Consider the following 19448-nt stretch of genomic DNA (forward strand, 5'->3'; position numbering starts at 1 on the left):
TTGCCATCTGATTTAGGACTCAGAGGTTCAACTGGCCGTTCGGGCCTAGGAACCTCTAATACAGTCAAAACTTCCTTTAGTTTAAAGCATAGACGATCTACTCTAAATCTAAAATCTAGATCCTTCACCTTCGGAGGAGTAGAGGCAGCAGCCACCAACCCAGAAAGTTTAAACTCTGAAGCCTCAGAGAGAACCGCATCCTCAGATAACTGATCAGGTATAACCGACAAACTACATGATGCCCCCTGGGTAGGAGTGCACAATTTAACCTTTCGCTTGTGCTTAGCAGTGCGAGGTAAAGCATTAAAGGCCGCAGACACTACCGTATGAAACTGAGTAGTAACGCCTGGTGTAAAAAGTCCCCCTCCAGATGGAGGATTAGGCAAGGGGAAGCTGCATGTGTAGAAAAAGATGACTGTAGGGAGCGCACCTCATGGGACGAGGACTCCTCAGAGGTGGAAGGCTCAGTGCTTTCAAATATGACAACATTATTTGAGGAGAACACCTTATCACGTGATATGGAACATAATAGCGAGGGCGGATTTACCGAGGCCTCCTCACAATATACACAGATATCACTCTCAGTACTAGAGGAAGAATCAGAATCCTCCATAGCTAAGGTTTGAAAACCAGAGAACTCAGAAAATAAAAACAATCTTTATTTTAATAAAAAAATCAGCACCTTATACCCCATCTCCTATGACCCAGACAGTACAGAGAAACTGCTCCTCTCCAGTAGTCACTAGGTCAGGGAGAGATTTAGCAGTATACCCATCTAAACTGTGGCTCTGCTTATTTCTTTAACACTACACTGAATGTTAGAAAAAAACCCAGAAGATTTAGTCTCATAATATTAATTGCTGAGGTTTTATGTTCTCCTTAAAATAACAGGGATTTAAAGTTTGATCAGGTCGCCAAAAAGCTTTAATGATTCCAATAGAGCATGCAGTTTTAAACAACTTTCCAATTTACCTTTATTATTGTTTTTTTTTTTTTTTTTTGTTCTCTTGATAACCATAGTGTACATATGAAACATTGAATAACACTACTATAAACACTGTTGCAAACACTGCTTCTAGAGGGCTAAACACATGTGCACGTTCCTGAGCTCACCTTGGATTACTCTTTAACAAAGGATACAAAGAAGCAAAGAAAAATGAAGTAAATTGGAAAGTTGTTAAAATTGCCTTAGCATGCATAACTGCAGAGCTCTGAGATTGAACCAAGCGAACGGTATGATGTCCATGGAGGCTACCATCAGACCAATTACCTCCATACATTGAGCAACTGACGGCCGAGGAGAGGACTGAAAGGCAAGTCAAGAGTCGAAAATCTTGGACTTTCTGACCTCTGTCAGAAATATTTTCATCGATAGAGAATCTATTATGGTCCTCAAGAACACTACCCTTGTAGCTGGAACCAAATAACTTTTTCCCAGATTCACCTTCCATCCGTGGGAGCGAAGAAAAGACAACAAGGTTGGGAGCGAAGAAAAGACAACAAGGTCTCTGTATGGTAGTTTGCTTGTTGAAAAGGTGGCGCCTGAACCAGAATGTTGTCCAAATATGGCGCCACTACAATGCCCCAAGACCGGAACACTGCCAATAGGGCCCCCAGAACCTTTGAAAAATTCTGGGAGCTGTGGCAAGGCCAAATGGAAGAGCCACAAACTGAAAATGATTGTCCAAGAATGCAAATCTCAGAAACTTGTCATGATCCTTGTGAATAGGAACATGAAGGTATGCATCCTTTAGGTCTATTGTTGTCATGAACTGACCTTCTTGGACCAAAGGAAGAATGGAACGAATAGTTTAGACACTTCAGGTCTAGAATCGGTCTGAAAGTTCCCTCTTTTTTGGGATCCAAGAACAGATTTGAGTAAAATCCCAGACCCTGTTCCTGTGGAGGAACTGGATCTATTACTCCCAGGGTGGAAAGGTCCTTGACACAATATAAGAACACCTCTCTCTTTATCTGGTCTACAGATAATCTTGAGAGGAGGAACCTGCCTCTGGGACGGAAAGTCTTGAATTCTATTTTGTACCCCATGGATACGATGTCCACCGCCCAGGGATCCAAAACATCTTGTATCCAGGCTTGAGCAAATTGAGAAAGTCTTCCCCCTACTGGATCTGCTCCCGGATGCTGACTTGGAATCAGCTGCCGGCTTCTTAGACTGTTCCCCCTTTTTTCAAGACTGACTAGGCTTCCAGGAAGACTTGGATTGTTCCTGCTTGGAGAAAGGAGGGGAGGGTTTACCTCTAAAGGATCCCTTTCCACCTGTAATGTCAGAAATTATTTCAGCCAAATCAGGTCCAAACAAGGTCTTACCCTTACAGGAATCGCCAAGAGCTTGGACTTGGACGAAACATCCGCAGACCAGGACTTCAACCATAAGGCTCTGCGAGCTAGCACCGCAAAACCAGATATTTTTGCTCCCAGCTTAATGACTTGTAAGGAAGCATCCATGATAAAGGAATTGGCTAACTTAAGAGCCTTAATCCTGTCCTGGATCTCCTTAAGAGGAGTATCTGTCTGAATAGAATCAGATAAAGCATCAAACCAGTAAGCTGCCGCGCTGGTGACAGTACCAATACACACCGCAGGCTGCCATTGGAGACCCTGGTGAACATACATCTTTAACAATGCCTCCAACTTCTTATCCATTGGATCCTTAAAAGAACCGCTATCCTCTATAGGGATAGTGGTTCTCTTAGCCAAGGTAGAGATCGCCCCTTCCACCTTAGGAATCGTCTGCCAAGACTCCTTAATAGAGTCAGCTATTGGAAACATTTTCTTAAAAATTGGAGATGTAGGAAAAGGAATTCCAGGTCTCTCCCACTCCGTGCAATAATCTCTGTAGCACGGTTTGGCACAGGGAATACCTCCACCGCGGAGGGAACATCAAAGTACTTGTTTAGTTTACTAGACTTCCTAGGGTTGACTACAATAGTCGTATCGGAGTCGTCAAAAGTAGCCAAAACCTCTTTAAGTAACAGACGGAGGTGTTCCAGCTTAAATCTGAAGGATACAACTTCAGCATAAGAAGTAATTATACTGTCTGAATCTGAGATTTCACCCTCAGATGCTACCGAAGTGTCTTCCTCCTCAGACTTCTGAGAAGAAGCACTTTGAGTAGCCCCAACTGGACTACTCAACTTTACTCACTGACTTTAAAATGTCCTTTTTTTGTGCTTTCTCTGCAGCAAGGGAAAAGCAGACAGCGTCTCAGATACCGCAGAGAATACCTGGGCTGCAATGGCTACGCTCAGGTATTGTGAGGATCTCTAGAAACAACGCCTGTGGAGAGGTAGAAGCATAGGTCTGGGGCTGCCGCATAGTTACCCCCCCCAAACTCTGGGGTTAAAATATCCTGTAATAGGATACAGAACTGTAAAACCACCCTCAACTAAGATGGCTGGGCCTGATAGCACACAGAAGGAAACCATGCTCTGGGAAAAAGGCACACATGGCGAAAATGATGTCCCGGTCAGTGACCGGCTTACTATATGGGAACGGAGGTTAGCGCAGATGATTGCTGAGCAGTTTCAGAGCCTAGAACAGCAGTTATGCCTAGCATTTGGGGTGATACCCCCGTGTAGCAAGCCACATAATAGCGATGAACCCCCATCTACTGGAACTAACCAAGCCTCTTGCATTTCCGAGAATGAATCTGAGAGACACAAGTCCCCTAAGCACTTCAACATCCCCGTGTCAGCTGAAACCAAGTTTGCGAAAGCAGCTCCCCAATCATTAAGAGGAGAACGCGGTGTGCCGATTGAGCAAGAAACCATTGCAACTTTACAGACTCGCACTAGAAATTGGGCTCCACGACATGTACAGGCCCTGCTTTGCTGGACTCGTCAAGTTAAACACGCAGCGGGTATGCAAAGAAGAATGTCCTCACCGGCGGCCAGCTTAGAGATCCAACGGAGTGATTCAGTTTGCGATCCCCAGGCTTCAGCAAGTGCGGATCCTCCATATGGGACTTCTTCAAGAATTTGCTTGTGGGGTAAGACGTGGCAGACCCCGCTCACATACCTATTTGATCACTCAATACTGGGAAAAAACTGTCCCCTAACATCTGGTGGAGTTAAAATTGGTATCGGATGAGCTCCTACATACATGATAGACAACTATGTATGTTACCTTTCAGGAGGTTTGTCTAGGATTCTGGTTAAAGCTTCAAGAGGTCCAGTGACATTTTGACACACAGTCTAGCTGGGATACCTTTAATAATGCCCTCCAAGCTGATATCTGGGGTAGGCTCTTTGCTACTCCATTTTGTGTTTTGTTCTCTCTTTATCTCTTGTTATTTTACATGTTAGCATATACTTTAGGATTTTTGTATTCTAGTTCTTGTGTTTTACTCATTTTTCTCTAACATATACTAATTATCATAGTACACACTCTATGATATAACTTATATATACAATGTGATATAAAATGGAGAGTGGGCTATGACTGAGACAGTTTGACCTCTTTCATATTAAGATTTCCCTTATTATGATAATCCCTTACTATAGAGGATAGTATTTCTTTTCACAATAACCTTGAGCAGTTACTTACCATATTAGTGGAAATATTTTCATCGCCTCTAGAAAGTGCTTAGACAGAATAGCTTAAAATATGCCTCTACAGATATTCTCCTTTGTCAGTTAATGGTTTGTATAATAGGAGGCCTGCATATCTATTCCAGCTTTCTGTAAAGGTAATTATGGCTTGTTATGTGTCAAGAACTTTTATTGATGTAACTTTGGGGCTTACATCTCACCTTAGCCCTTCAGCTTAACCTGAAATGTAACTAGCAGTCTACTAACCCCTACATAACTCTGGATGCAATATCACAACTAAACCATGTGGTGTCTATGTCTTTAACTTACCTTATAGAAGTTTCATGAGGCTAGAGTCTATAGTAACCCGTCGTACAAATATATCACTATGCTTTATATGTGATGATACTCATATTTATTTATGCTGCCTAAGAGTTATAGATAACTGTTTCCTCGGTAGTAAGAATAGTACCCCTCCCTTTAGGGTAGGGTGGGCCCAGTCTATGCAGTTACGCAGTCACTTAACTGGCTTTTTAAAAAAAAAAAAAAATGTACTAGGGTCCAAAAGCGGCCCCTTTTTCCCCCTTCCCCTCAAATGTCCCTTATGTATGCCTGACAAATAGTTGGTATGGTCCAATAGTGGCCACTATCTAATAAGGGATAATATACTCTTAATCCTACAGTTAATATTTGCAAAGGGGTTAAATACCTCTTCTCATATAGAAAAACGAGGTTTGTGTATGTCTCATTTTGCCACCAATAGAATATTACAAGATGGGAATTCTTTATTGCAAATTATATTTATGTGATCGTTTGATGCTTACAAACAATATGTTCTCAACTCAAACTTTTCAAGATGTGTACTTCATCAAGCTTGAAATTTGCAGTGCTTTCTGTAATTATCCCTTATTGACAAAAAATGTGTCTATGTGGCAACTCTTATTTTGTTTTGTATTGCTTTTTAACCTCAATAAAAAGTTATTTAAAAAAAAAACACAAACCACATGTAGGACAGTTTTTATTTTACTTTTATAGGAAAAAAACTTTACTGCCCCTTTAAATTAAATTTAATCCACAATGAAAATGCTAAGAGAGCAATATAATCTTTAACCCTCCATGCACCCACTACACCTCAGCTTCCTGCTGAGGTGCCTACCTGTCCTGCCGACAGAGAAGGAGACTCAAAAGTAAACAATCCGTTTGTCATGCTGTACACCGCAGATAAACGGCTGAGATCAAACTAGAGCAGAGCCGCCGCAACTGCGTATCCGCTCCGTACACAGGAAGTTGGATCTTCCTTCTCAGGCAGAAGTGCGCCAAACTGACTGACGACTTCAAAGGAAACCACCTCTCCGTAATCAGGGGCGGTCCCAGCAGCCATTAAGACCGCAAAACACAGAAAAAAGAATGACTATTGCTACATTTTAAATTAAAAAAACGGCACACTCTCCTAAAGTCCTGAACTGAATAACGACCAGTGCTAAGGACAAACTGAGCCAAAAGTAAAACATTCCCCATCGTCCACAGTGCCTGTTGTATGCCTTGTAATTAACCCTATAGGGTCAATGATACACGTCACCCTACAGAATTAACTGCTTAAGTGCCAAAGATTCCTTTTAATAAAGAAAAAAACAGAATTTATGCTTACCTGATAAATTACTTTCTCCAACGGTGTGTCCGGTCCACGGCGTCATCCTTACTTGTGGGATATTCTCTTCCCCAACAGGAAATGGCAAAGAGCCCAGCAAAGCTGGTCATATGATCCCTCCTAGGCTCCGCCTACCCCAGTCATTCGACCGACGTACAGGAGGAAATATGCATAGGAGAAACCATATGATACCGTGGTGACTGTAGTTAGAGAAAATAATTCATCAGACCTGATTAAAAAAACCAGGGCGGGCCGTGGACCGGACACACCGTTGGAGAAAGTAATTTATCAGGTAAGCATAAATTCTGTTTTCTCCAACATAGGTGTGTCCGGTCCACGGCGTCATCCTTACTTGTGGGAACCAATACCAAAGCTTTAGGACACGGATGAAGGGAGGGAGCAAATCAGGTCACCTAAATGGAAGACACCACGGATTGCAAAACCTTTCTCCCAAAAATAGCCTCTGAAGAAGCAAAAGTATCAAATTTGTAAAATTTGGCAAAAGTGTGCAGTGAAGACCAAGTCGCTGCCTTACATATCTGGTCAACAGAAGCCTCGTTCTTGAAGGCCCATGTGGAAGCCACAGCCCTAGTGGAGTGAGCTGTGATTCTTTCAGGAGGCTGCCGTCCGGCAGTCTCATAAGCCAAACGGATAATGCTTTTAAGCCAAAAAGAAAGAGAGGTAGAAGTTGCTTTTTGACCTCTCCTTTTACCAGAATAAACAACAAACAAAGAAGAAGTTTGTCTGAAATCTTTAGTGGCCTCTAAATAGAATTTTAGAGCACGGACTACGTCCAAATTGTGTAACAAACATTCCTTCTTTGAAACTGGATTCGGGCACAAAGAAGGTACAACTATCTCCTGGTTAATATTCTTGTTGGAAACAACTTTCGGAAGAAAACCAGGCTTAGCACGCAAAACCACCTTATCTGCATGGAACACCAGATAGGGCGGAGAACACTGCAGAGCAGATAACTCAGAAACTCTTCTAGCAGAAGAAATTGAAACCAAAAACAAAACTTTCCAAGATAATAACTTAATATCTACGGAATGTAAGGGTTCAAACGGAACCCCTTGAAGAACTGAAAGAACTAGATTAAGACTCCAGGGAGGAGTCAAAGGTCTGTAAACAGGCTTGATTCTAACCAGAGCCTGAACAAACGCTTGAACGTCTGGCACAGCTGCCAGCCTTTTGTGAAGTAAAACAGATAACGCAGAAATCTGTCCCTTCAGAGAACTTGCAGATAATCCCTTCTCCAAACCCTCTTGTAGAAAGGATAAAATCCTAGGAATTTTTATCTTGTTCCATGGGAATCCTTTAGATTCACACCAACAGATATATTTTTTCCATATCTTATGGTAAATTCTTCTAGTCACAGGCTTTCTAGCCTGAATCAGAGTATCTATTACAGAATCTGAAAACCCACGCTTTGATAAAATCAAGCGTTCAATCTCCAAGCAGTCAGTTGGAGAGAAACCAGATTCGGATGTTCGAATGGACCTTGAACAAGAAGGTCCTGTCTCAAAGGTAGCTTCCATGGTGGAGCCGATGACATATTCACCAGGTCTGCATACCAAGTCCTGCGTGGCCACGCAGGAGCTATCAAGATCACCGAAGCCCTCTCCTGGTTGATCCTGGCTACCAGCCTGGGAATCAGAGGAAACGGTGGGAAAACATAAGCTAGGTTGAAGGTCCAAGGTGCTACTAGTGCATCTACTAGAGTCGCCTTGGGATCCCTGGATCTGGACCCGTAACAAGGAACCTTGAAGTTCTGACGAGACGCCATCAGATCCATGTCTGGAATGCCCCATAATTGAGTTATTTGGGCAAAGATTTCCGGGTGGAGTTCCCACTCCCCCGGATGGAATGTCTGACGACTCAGAAAATCCGCTTCCCAATTTTCCACTCCTGGGATATGGATTGCAGACAAGTGGCAGGAGTGATCCTCCGCCCATGGAATTATCTTGGTCACTTCTTCCATCGCCAGGGAACTCCTTGTTCCCCCCTGATGGTTGATATATGCAACTGTCGTCATGTTGTCTGATTGAAACCTTATGAATTTGGCCTTTGCTAGATGAGGCCAAGCTTTGAGAGCATTGAATATCGCTCTCAGTTCCAGAATGTTTATCGGGAGAAGAGATTCTTCCCGAGACCATAGACCCTGAGCTTTCAGGGGTTCCCAGACCGCGCCCCAGCCCACCAGACTGGCGTCGGTCGTGACAATGACCCACTCTGGTCTGCGGAAGCTCATTCCCTGTGACAGGTTGTCCAGGATTAGCCACCAACGGAGTGAATCTCTGGTCCTTTGATCTACTTGAATCGTCGGAGACAAGTCTGTATAATCCCCATTCCACTGTCTGAGCATGCACAGTTGTAATGGTCTTAGATGAATTTGTGCAAAAGGAACTATGTCCATTGCTGCAACCATCAATCCTATTACTTCCATGCACTGCGCTATGGAAGGACGAAGAACAGAATGAAGAACTTGACAAGAGCTTAGAAGTTTTGATTTTCTGACCTCTGTCAGAAAAATCCTCATTTCTAAGGAGTCTATTATTGTTCCCAAGTCGAGAACTTTTTTCTATGTTCACTTTCCATCCGTGAGATCTGAGAAAGGCTAGGACGATGTCCGTATGAGCCATTGCTTTTGACAGAGACGACGCTTGAATCAGGATGTCGTCCAAGTACGGTACTACTGCAATGCCCCTTGGTCTTAGAACCGCTAGAAGGGACCCTAGTACCTTTGTGAAAATTCTCGGAGCAGTGGCTAATCCGAATGGAAGTGCCACAAACTGGTAATGCTTGTCCAGAAAAGCGAACCTTAGGAACTGATGATGTTCCTTGTGGATAGGAATATGGAGGTACGCATCCTTTAAATCCACCGTGGTCATAAATTGACCTTCCTGGATGGTAGGAAGGATCGTTCGAATGGTTTCCATTTTGAACGATGGAACCCTGAGAAATTTGTTTAGGATCTTGAGATCTAGAATTGGTCTGAATGTTCCCTCTTTTTTGGGAACTATGAACAGGTTGGAGTAAAACCCCATCCCTTGTTCTCTTATTGGAACTGGATGAATTACTCCCATCTTTAACAGGTCTTCTACACAATGTAAGAATGCCAGTCTTTTTATTTGGTTTGAAGATAATTGAGACCTGTGGAACCTTCCCCTTGGGGGTAGTTCCTTGAATTCCAGGAGATAACCTTGAGAGACTATTTCTAGTGCCCAAAGATCCTGAACATCTCTTGCCCAGGCCTGAGCAAAGAGAGAAAGTCTGCCCCCCACCAGATCCGGTCCCGGATCGGGGGCCATCCCTTCATGCTGTTTTGGTAGCAGTGGTAGGCTTCTTGGCCTGCTTACCCTTGTTCCAGCCTTGCATCGGTCTCCAGGCTGGTTTGGGTTGAGAAGTATTACCCTCTTGCTTAGAGGATGTAGAAGTAGAGGCTGGTCCGTTTCTGCGAAAGGGACGAAAATTAGGCTTATTTCTAGCCTTAAAAGACCTATCCTGAGGAAGGGCGTGGCCCTTTCCTCCGGAGATGTCTGAAATAATCTCTTTCAAATCAGGACCAAACAGTGTTTTGCCCTTGAAAGGGATGTTAAGCAATTTTGTCTTGGAAGACACATCCGCTGACCAAGACTTTAGCCAGAGCGCTCTGCGCGCCACGATAGCAAACCCTGAATTTTTCGCCGCTAATCTCGCTAATTGCAAAGCGGCATCTAGAATAAAAGAGTTAGCCAATTTGAGTGCATGAACTCTGTCCATAACCTCCTCATACGAAGATTCTTTATTGAGCGACTTTTCTAGTTCTTCGAACCAGAAACACGCTGCCGTAGTGACAGGAACAATGCATGAAATTGGTTGAAGAAGGTAACCTTGCTGAACAAACATTTTTTTAAGCAAACCCTCTAATTTTTTATCCATAGGATCTTTAAAAGCACAACTATCTTCTATGGGAATAGTAGTGCGTTTGTTTAGAGTAGAGACCGCCCCCTCGACCTTAGGGACTGTCTGCCATAAGTCCTTTCTGGGGTCGACTATAGGAAATCATTTCTTAAATATAGGGGGAGGAACAAAAGGTATGCCGGGCCTTTCCCATTCCTTGTTTACTATGTCCGCCACCCGCTTGGGTATAGGAAAAACATCGGGGGGCACCGGAACCTCTAGGAACTTGTCCATCTTACATAATTTCTCTGGAATGACCAAATTGTCACAATCATCCAGAGTAGATAATACCTCCTTAAGCAGTGCGCGGAGATGTTCTAATTTAAATTTAAATGTTACAACATCAGGTTCAGCTTGTTGAGAAATTTTTCCTGAATCTGAAATTTCTCCCTCAGACAAAACCTCCCTCCTGGCCCCTTCAGATTGGTTTGAGGGTATGTCAGAAACGTTATCATCAGCGTCCTCTTGCTCTTCAGTGTTTAAAACAGAGCAATCGCGCTTTCTTTGATAAGTAGGCATTTTAGATAAAATATTTGCAATAGAATTATCCATAACAGCCGTTAATTGTTGCATAGTAATAAGTATTGGCGCACTAGATGTACTAGGGGCCTCTTGTGACCATGCTTACTCCCCTCATCTGAAGAATCATCTTGGGCACTATTATTATCTGTGGCATCATTGTCCCTACTTTGTTTGGACACCATGTCACAATTATCACATATATTTAAATGGGGAGACACATTGGCTTTCATACATATAGAACATCGTTTATCTGATGGTTCAGACATGTTAAACAGGCTTAAACTTGTCAACAAAGCACAAAAAACGTTTTAAAATAAAACCGTTACTGTCACTTTAAATTTTAAACAGAACACACTTTATTACTGAATATGCGAAAAAGTATGAAGCAATTGTTCAAAATTCACCAAAATTTCACCACAGTGTCTTAAAGCCTTAAAAGTATTGCACACCAAATGTGAAAGCTTTAACCCTTAAAATAACGGAACCGGAGCCGTTTTTACATTTAACCCCTATACAGTCCCAGGAATCTGCTTTGCTGAGACCCAACCATGCCCAGAGGGGAATACGATACCAAATGACGCCTTCTATAAGCTTTTTCAGTGGATCTTAGCTCCTCACACATGCATCTGCATGCCTTGCCTTCCAAAAACAACTGCGCATTAGTGGCGCGAAAATTAGGCTCTGCCTATGACTAGAGAAGGCCCCCATCTGAAAAAGGTGTCCATACAGTGCCTGCCGTTTTTTAACAACAATCCCCAAGATTATAATAACTATAAAGAGCTATAATCTGTCAAATATGCTTAGCAAAGTAATCGTTTTAGCCCAGAAAAAATGTCTACCAGTTTTTTAAGCCCTTATAAAGCCTTTATTCTTTTACTTAATCTAAGAAAATGGCTTACCGGTCCCCATAGGGAAAATGACAGCCTTCCAGCATTACCAAGTCGTGTTAGAAATGTGGCCAGTCATACCTCAGGCAGAAAAGTCTGCCAACTGCTTCCCCCAACTGAAGTTACTTCATCTCAACAGTCCTGTGTGGAAACAGCAATCGATTTTAGTAACGTTTGCTAAAATCATCTTCCTCTTACAAACAGAAATCTTCTTCTCTTTTCTGTTTCAGAGTAAATAGTACATACCAGCACTATTTTAAAATAACAAACACTTGATTGAAGAATAAAAACTACATTTAAACACCAAAAAACTCTTAGCCATCTCCGTGGAGATGTTGCCTGTGCAACGGCAAAGAGAATGACTGGGGTAGGCGGAGCCTAGGAGGGATCATATGACCAGCTTTGCTGGGCTCTTTGCCATTTCCTGTTGGGGAAGAGAATATCCCACAAGTAAGGATGACGCCGTGGACCGGACACACCTATGTTGGAGAAATATACTTGGCACTTACCTGACTGTTCATCTGTCCGGCAGAAGGACAGCTTACTTGGTTTGAGAGGGTGCCACCCCTCACATGGACCTGTGGAAAAAAGAAAGACTGAGTAAGCTTACTCAGGCTACCTGAATAGGGCAGCAAAACTGTTTGGGAAAACGCAGAGGGGATTGTACCCCACAAGTTCCCAATTGCTTAAAAGCCACCACTGCCCTACTGAACAGACTGACGTGGGCTAAGGCTAGACCCTAGGAAAGATCAGAGCAAACCTACTCTGATTTAAAATAATAAAATCTTGATTGTAGAATCAGGCACCGAAATTTCACCTCTTCCTTGCACCGCAGGCAAAGAGAATGACTGGGGATTGTGGGTAGGGAAGTTATACTTAACAGATTTGCTGTGGTGCTCTTTGCCTCCTCCTGCTCGCCAGGAGTGATATGCCCAACAATAATTAATGATGATCGGTGGACTCACCGTGTCATTAGAAAGAAATCAGGACAATACTGCTTAGATTTGTCTATAAAATAGTGCAATTACTGACCTGCAGCAAGATTCCCCTCCTTTTTCACAACAGGTTTTTAAACTTCCATGATTCGTCAGTATATTCTTTTCAATGTGTGAAAACGAAATGCGCCATGTTTCTTCTAAATATGCAAAGAAAAAAAGTTATGAGAAAATATAGCAAACAGGACAATTGTGCATTTTGTGTATATGTAAAGAATCATCAGTGAACTAATCAGGCAGATCAGAAATTACTTTCCTTCCTGTGTAACCCCTTGGCTCTGAGTTCATTCCACAGTAACTGCCCCTGGCAATCAAGGGGTTAATATTTTCTACCTGCACGAAGATGATGTATGGTAGTTTTTCCTGTTAGCTTTGGCTAGCATCTGGAGAGTGCCAGTTCATACTTAAAGGGACATAAAACAGTTGCAGCCATCATTTTGCTCAAATATATCTTATTTGCTCTGACATCAACTGCACTGCATGATAAAACACACACTACACCAAAATATGTGTTCTCTGGTGGCAGACTTTATAGCGTCTGATAACAGCTCTGCAAACAGCAGGTGCTATCAAGTGCACAGGCAGTAGGTGTTTACTCATGCGCTATAATTGCCAATTTTTTATCTCATTTTAAAAACAATATTTGATTTTAAAAGCAAGCATATTATAAATGTATTATATCTTATATATTATATATAATCATGTGGTATGTTTTTTTTTATTCCCATAGCCAAAAATAAAAATGACAAATGCTACTACTATAAGGTGGTACAAAGCAATGACTACCTATGGACCTTTACATTTTATTATAATAAACAATAAAAAAATAAAAAAAGTGGTGTGTTTATATAGCCCAAAATAAAAATGACAAATAGAACATCTAATGGAGGGTAGTAGAAAGCAATGAATAACTTTTAAATTGTCTTAATATGTGTGAGTATACACATATTTACATATAAGTGTGTGCATAACCCCCACACACCTTAAAATATATATTGCAAATACCACCTCTACCTAAAGGCTGTTGAAAACAATTGCAGCCATTATATTTATGATTTCTATCTTTTCTTAAAAAATAGATTAAAATAGCTGTCAAATCTGTTGCTAGGCAACAACTTGCACACTCTTCTACATTGCACCAGCAGAGGCCAGCAATAGCTGTTTTACACATGCTCAGTAGAGGGATTCTTGATCATGTGACACAATGCACAGTTACATGGCAGCTCCCTTTATAGCCTACAGCCAGTGGCTAAGCAGGCAACTTTAAAGTGCTAATTTAAAATGAAAACAGTTAAATTTATACATTATTATACATATGCTTTATTTTGTGTATTAGTTGTTCTCATGTAAGTTTTGTGATAATTCAAGCACCAAAAAAAAAATATTTTTAGTATTCTCATTTGCTTATATGAAGACAGATGCTTATTGTCCATTACAAAAGAAGATAATTTGAGTCAGGAAGATAGCTGTTAGTATTATATAGTGTTGTAGAATAGGGCATGGAGTGAATTAGCAGTGTATGAGTAACATTATTAAAGTCTATGCTGTCGGAATTTGTCATTACACAAGCATTTCTGGAAATGCTTGTGCAATTCCTCTGCACATTCACAGCCAATCTACCGCTAGCAGGGGGTGTCAATCATCACGGTCGTAGCTGATCAGGGTGATAACAGTCCGCCACCTAAAAGGTGCTGAACGAGTTAAAGGGACACTGAACCCAATTTTTTTCTTTTGTGATTCAGATAGAGCATGCAATTTTAAGCAACTTTCTAATTTACTCCTATTATCAATTTTTCTTCGTTCACTTGCTAACTTTATTTGAAAAAGAAGGCATCTAAGCTTCTTTTTTGTTTCAGAACTCTGGACAGCACTTTTTTTATTGGAGGATGAATTTATCATCCAATCAGCAAGAATAACCCAGGTTATTCACCAAAAATGGGCAGGCATCTAAACTTACATTCTTGCATTTCAAATAAAGATACCAAGAGAAGGAAGAAAATTTGATAATAGGAGTAAATTAGAAAGTTGCTTAAAATTACATGCTCTATCTGAATCACAAAATAAAAAATTTGGGTTCAGTGTCCCTTTAAGGAGCAGCGGCTGGTCGATAAATATACCGTTAGGAATGCACCAGTAAAAAGTTGTGATTAGTAGAAAGAAGAACATCCTCAATATAAAAGCAGGCAGATTATTTGTCATTGAAGTACAGATAGGATTGTGGATAGGATAATTAAATATTATTAAATGACTAATAGGGGTGCATCTAAATAGTATTAAAAAGGAGTATACAGCATTGTCCTTCATGTATGTGGAGACTAATCAAAAAATTTTTACCATTTTCTTCTGTTGCCTCGTTGGTTTGCTTTGGCACATAATAGTTAGGAGTCAGTTTAAATCCCCTTTTAACTTTGGTCCCTAACCATTCGTCAATCTTCATGCCTTCATTTGCTTTTCTAGGCCAATTTTGCTGGACTTCTAATGCAAGAACCAGATCCACACATATAATATTGGGGGCATTTTTGGTTATCTTTAGAGTTATGGCAGGACTATCTTTTTCTTGACTTGCAACAACAATTCCTGCATTTCCTGTAAAAAAAAAATCAAAAAAAGGTGATATAATCAAATAAAAGATTATCTTCACTCAAGGTTATCTCTCTTAGACCTCGGTACCCATTTCTCTAAAATTTACCGTCATAAAGTAAAATATCATACCACCTGGGCAGAACTGTCTCCCATAGAAAGTAACAAGGCTTTCTGGAATGGAGAATCTAGCAAGGGAGAGCAAATATAATGAGGAAACCATCACTGGTAACAAAATTGTTTTTGAGGCAAATATAAATCAAATTGCAGGGTTTTTTTCAGCGTACTTTAACTTTAATTTGCTTCTAGTTAAGTGCACATGCAGTATCTTTTCTGTCTGTAATAATGCAAATAATATTTAGAGACAAACTTACATTTTGCAAGATAAAACAGAAGGACCTATAGGAGCAAACATACTTAGAGAATTTTATGAGGCCTGTGAGTTAACTTCAGACATATCCAAGGAATGCCCCTGTTCAACTCTTGCCAAGGCTAATAAAGTATGCTTTGAAAATAGTACTTTTTTGCTTTTTGAAATTAAATTGTTCTTTTAATAAGATTTGTACAGTGTATGATTTTTTCCATGCAATTTTAATGCATGGTTTACATTTTTTTTGCTACATACTAATACTGTAAAATGTATTGCATATGTTTAATCTCATTTTTAATGCATACTTTTATTTATGATTTTTATTTCTTACATTCATTACCATTTTTCAGCTGCTTTTTTTGAGTATCCTACTGTAATGCATGTGTTCTTTGCATACATAAATGTAGGTTATACCCCTTAGTGAGATGCACAGGTCTTCAAGATTAACATTTTCCTTTCCCGACTTCCTCTTGTAGCACAGATTTATCTTTTTGGTTAATATCACCTTAGCAGAGAGCTTCAGGGAAATAGACCCTTAGAGGTTTAAACAGCATCTCATCAACAAGGATTTTCCCAGTTTCTGTGCTTAAATTACGGAGACAATTTTGACATTTTTGCTCTGTATTGGATTCACCATAAAGGCTGTGACACACTGCAAGCGGAGCGGTGCACAGCGTGTAGATGCGGCTGTGTGCGCTCAATGTGTCCTGCATTTTCATCTCTGAGCACTCTGCTGCGTCAGGTCGCGTAGCTGAGCGCTCATAGGTGAAATATTTGAACTTCAGAAGCTATGCTACGCATTGCGCCGCATCGCTTGCAGTGTGTCACAGCCTTTATTATTAACTCCCTTGCTAAGTGTATCCCTATATATTACATACCAATATTTAACAGATAAACAACCATTTCTTGTGATCCCCTATATAGCCATATAAAATAACAATAAATAGGAATTTAATACTGAAAAATGGAAGGGAAATTAAAAAACAAACATTCTTTATAATCATTTATTTAAAACGAGTGTAGACAAAGAAAAATACTTCAATATGTCTAGGTTTCCAAAAAATCTAAAGCAAATCTAGGTCAAATACTACAAAGATGAACTTATTGCTTTAACACGCAAAATGTATGCTTACCTGATAAATTAATTTCTTTCATGATAGACGATCCATTATGCCTGAGATTCAACTCCAAGTCACTAGGAGGAGGCAAAGATTAACAAAACTTTTAAGAGGACTTCATCTCTCCCACCTCACTGGTATGCCAGTCTGACGTATAGCCAAGCAAGGAGAGGTAACCCAGAAAAGTAGGAAAGGACAAAGCAGGGAAAATAGAGGTGCAAAATTTTTTACTGTCACCAGAAACAAATTAGATGTTAAAGGGCCATAATACTCAAATGCTATATCCCTTGAAACTGATGCAGTATAACTGTAAAAAGCTGACAGAAAAATATCACCTGAGCATCTCTATGTAAAAAAGGAAGATATTTTACCTCACAATTTCCTCAGCTCACCTAAGTGCTGTTTAAAAAGTTATCTTTCAGTTACTTCCCAGCTGCAGGTAAAAAAAATAATAATGAAGAAATGAACTGCAGCAAATCAGCATCAACAGTGCTGAGGTCATGAACTCTTTTACTGTAAGCTCATCAGATTTCACTTAACTCTTGTGATATTTCATAGTAAACTTCCTTAAACTGAATAGGGAAATAACAGGAGTGTGCGCGAGGCTCGCTCCTTTGCCTGTCCCGGGACAGACATACTGATTTTCTGTTTAAAGTCCTTGACAATGGGGTATGAATACTTAGGACATTTTGAGGTAAAATATCTTTCTTTTTTTTACATAGATAAAGTGTTGATACCAAAGCACCAAAAAGGCTGGGTCTGAACAATATGAACTGCAGTCAATTGAGACTTGTTAAAAGTAAAAAATATAAAATTACACTTTATTTTCAAACATGCATGGATCCATGTAACAAACAGACAATTTAAAACTTATGTGATCAGTAATAAAAACAATTAAACACTCAAATGATTAATAAAATCACAAACACTGTCCTCTTCCAAGTGACTAGTGTAATGAGCCGAAGTGTACTGGTGCCCCAGCTTCTACCTTTTAAAATGCTCTTACTATTTGGGGTTGTGTTAGCCTCTCGCTATATGTTGGAAACTTCCTGCAGGTGGTGATGATGATGAGATGTTGTTCAAATTTGTATGCTACTATGTATTTAGCATATATCTATCGTAATTGAAAAGTATCTTTGTGCAAATAATATTGTACAGATGAGAAGTCTCTGTGTGAAAATAGTGTTGTGTAGAGTCGATTGTGAAATATGTGAAACTAAGTGTAACAATCCAATAAACTTATCCACAAAGATAATTGGACAAGATAATCACCTTAACAAGTGAACAAAAATAGTAAAATAAATAGTTTACAGTCCAGTTGAATTGCAGAGTGAAAAAATGACAATAATACTAATTTCTTAGATAATGGTGATAGAAGCAAAAGAACAAAAAAACAAAACAGAAAACTAAAAAGAGTCTCACAAATAACTTAGCAGAGTGAAACAAACAAACGTGAATGTCACTATCCAAAAATATGTGATTGTCACTAGTTCAAAATCTTCCAAAATTCAATGTGGTAATCCAAATAACAATGTGATAATCCAAATAATTGTGCAACAGCACAGACCGAAACGCGTTGACTGGTGAGTTTATTTTCATTTATTTTATTTGGGTAATACCCTCTGCACTATTGTTTGTTTATTTTCACTATTATAGGTAATATTTGGGATTGCCTGGCATCTGAGGAGACCAAGACACCCCCAAAACAACCCTTCCGGTCCTGCTGTGGTTGCAGGCACGTCCTCTTCAAAGAGTATTACTATTAGGAAGATCCGTCTGTAGGGTTCTTGACTGTCTGCATATTTTGTTTCTTTATAACAGTGGCCACTGATTTTTTACTGGTTTTTTACTGATTTTTTTATTTTATTTTTACTGCTGTTGCACTATTATTTGGATTATCACATTGTTATTTGGATTACCACATTGAATTTTGTAAGATTTTGAACTAGTGACAATCACATATTTTTGGATAGTGACATTCACATTTGTTTGTTTCACTCTGCTAAGTTATTTGTGAGACTCTTTTTAGTTTTCTGTTTTGTTTTTTTGTTCTTTTGCTTCTATCACCATTATCTAAGAAATTAGTATTATTATCATTTTTTCACTCTGCAATTCAATTGGACTGTAAACTATTTATTTTACTATTTGTGTTCACTTGTTAAGGTGATTATCTTGTCCAATTATCTTTGTGGATAAGTTTATTGGATTGTTACACTTAGTTTCACATATTTCACAATCGACTCTACACAACACTATTTTCACACAGAGACTTCTCATCTGTACAATATTATTTGCACAGATACTTTTCAATTACGATAGATATATGCTAAATACATAGTAGCATACAAATTTGAACAACATCTCATCATCATCATCACCTACAGGAAGTTTCCAACATATAGCGAGAGGCTAACACGACCCCAAATAGTAAGAGCATTTTAAAAGGTAGAAGCTGGGGCACCAGTACACTTCGGCTCATTACACTAGTCACTTGGAAGAGGACAGTGTTTGTGATTTTATTAATCATTTGAGTGTTTAATTGTTTTTATTACTGATCACATAAGTTTTAAATTGTCTGTTTGTTACATGGATCCATGCATGTTTGAAAATAAAGTGTAATTTTATATTTTTACTTTTAACAAGTCTCAATTGACTGCAGTTCATATTGTTCAGACCCAGCCTTTTTGGCGCTTTGGTATCAACACTTTATCTGATCAGTTCTCTTGTTGACTACTAGGAGTCAATCTCCAAAGCCAAGGTCTTTTCTAGGCAGGCGCTTTTTTTTACATAGAATTAGATGTTCAGCTGATATTTTCTAGTCAGCTTTTTACAG

At 39.8% G+C, this 19448-nt stretch overlaps 1 protein-coding gene across 2 annotated transcripts in view; it reads right to left on the minus strand.

Moving 5' to 3' along the window:
- The window catches only part of CGAS (cyclic GMP-AMP synthase), a 273184-nt gene that overhangs the window by 133785 nt on the left and 119951 nt on the right, over positions 1-19448 (minus strand). For both annotated transcript variants that reach the window (XM_053710434.1, XM_053710435.1), the window contains exons 3-4: positions 14882-15133; positions 12585-12687 (exon numbers count right to left, since the gene is read on the minus strand). In XM_053710434.1, coding sequence (XP_053566409.1) covers positions 12585-12687; positions 14882-15133 — 355 coding nt within the window. The remainder of the gene's footprint in view (positions 1-12584; positions 12688-14881; positions 15134-19448) is intronic.

The sequence above is a fragment of the Bombina bombina genome, chromosome 4, assembly GCF_027579735.1.
Source record: "Bombina bombina isolate aBomBom1 chromosome 4, aBomBom1.pri, whole genome shotgun sequence".
NCBI classification, from domain to species: Eukaryota; Metazoa; Chordata; class Amphibia; order Anura; family Bombinatoridae; genus Bombina; species Bombina bombina.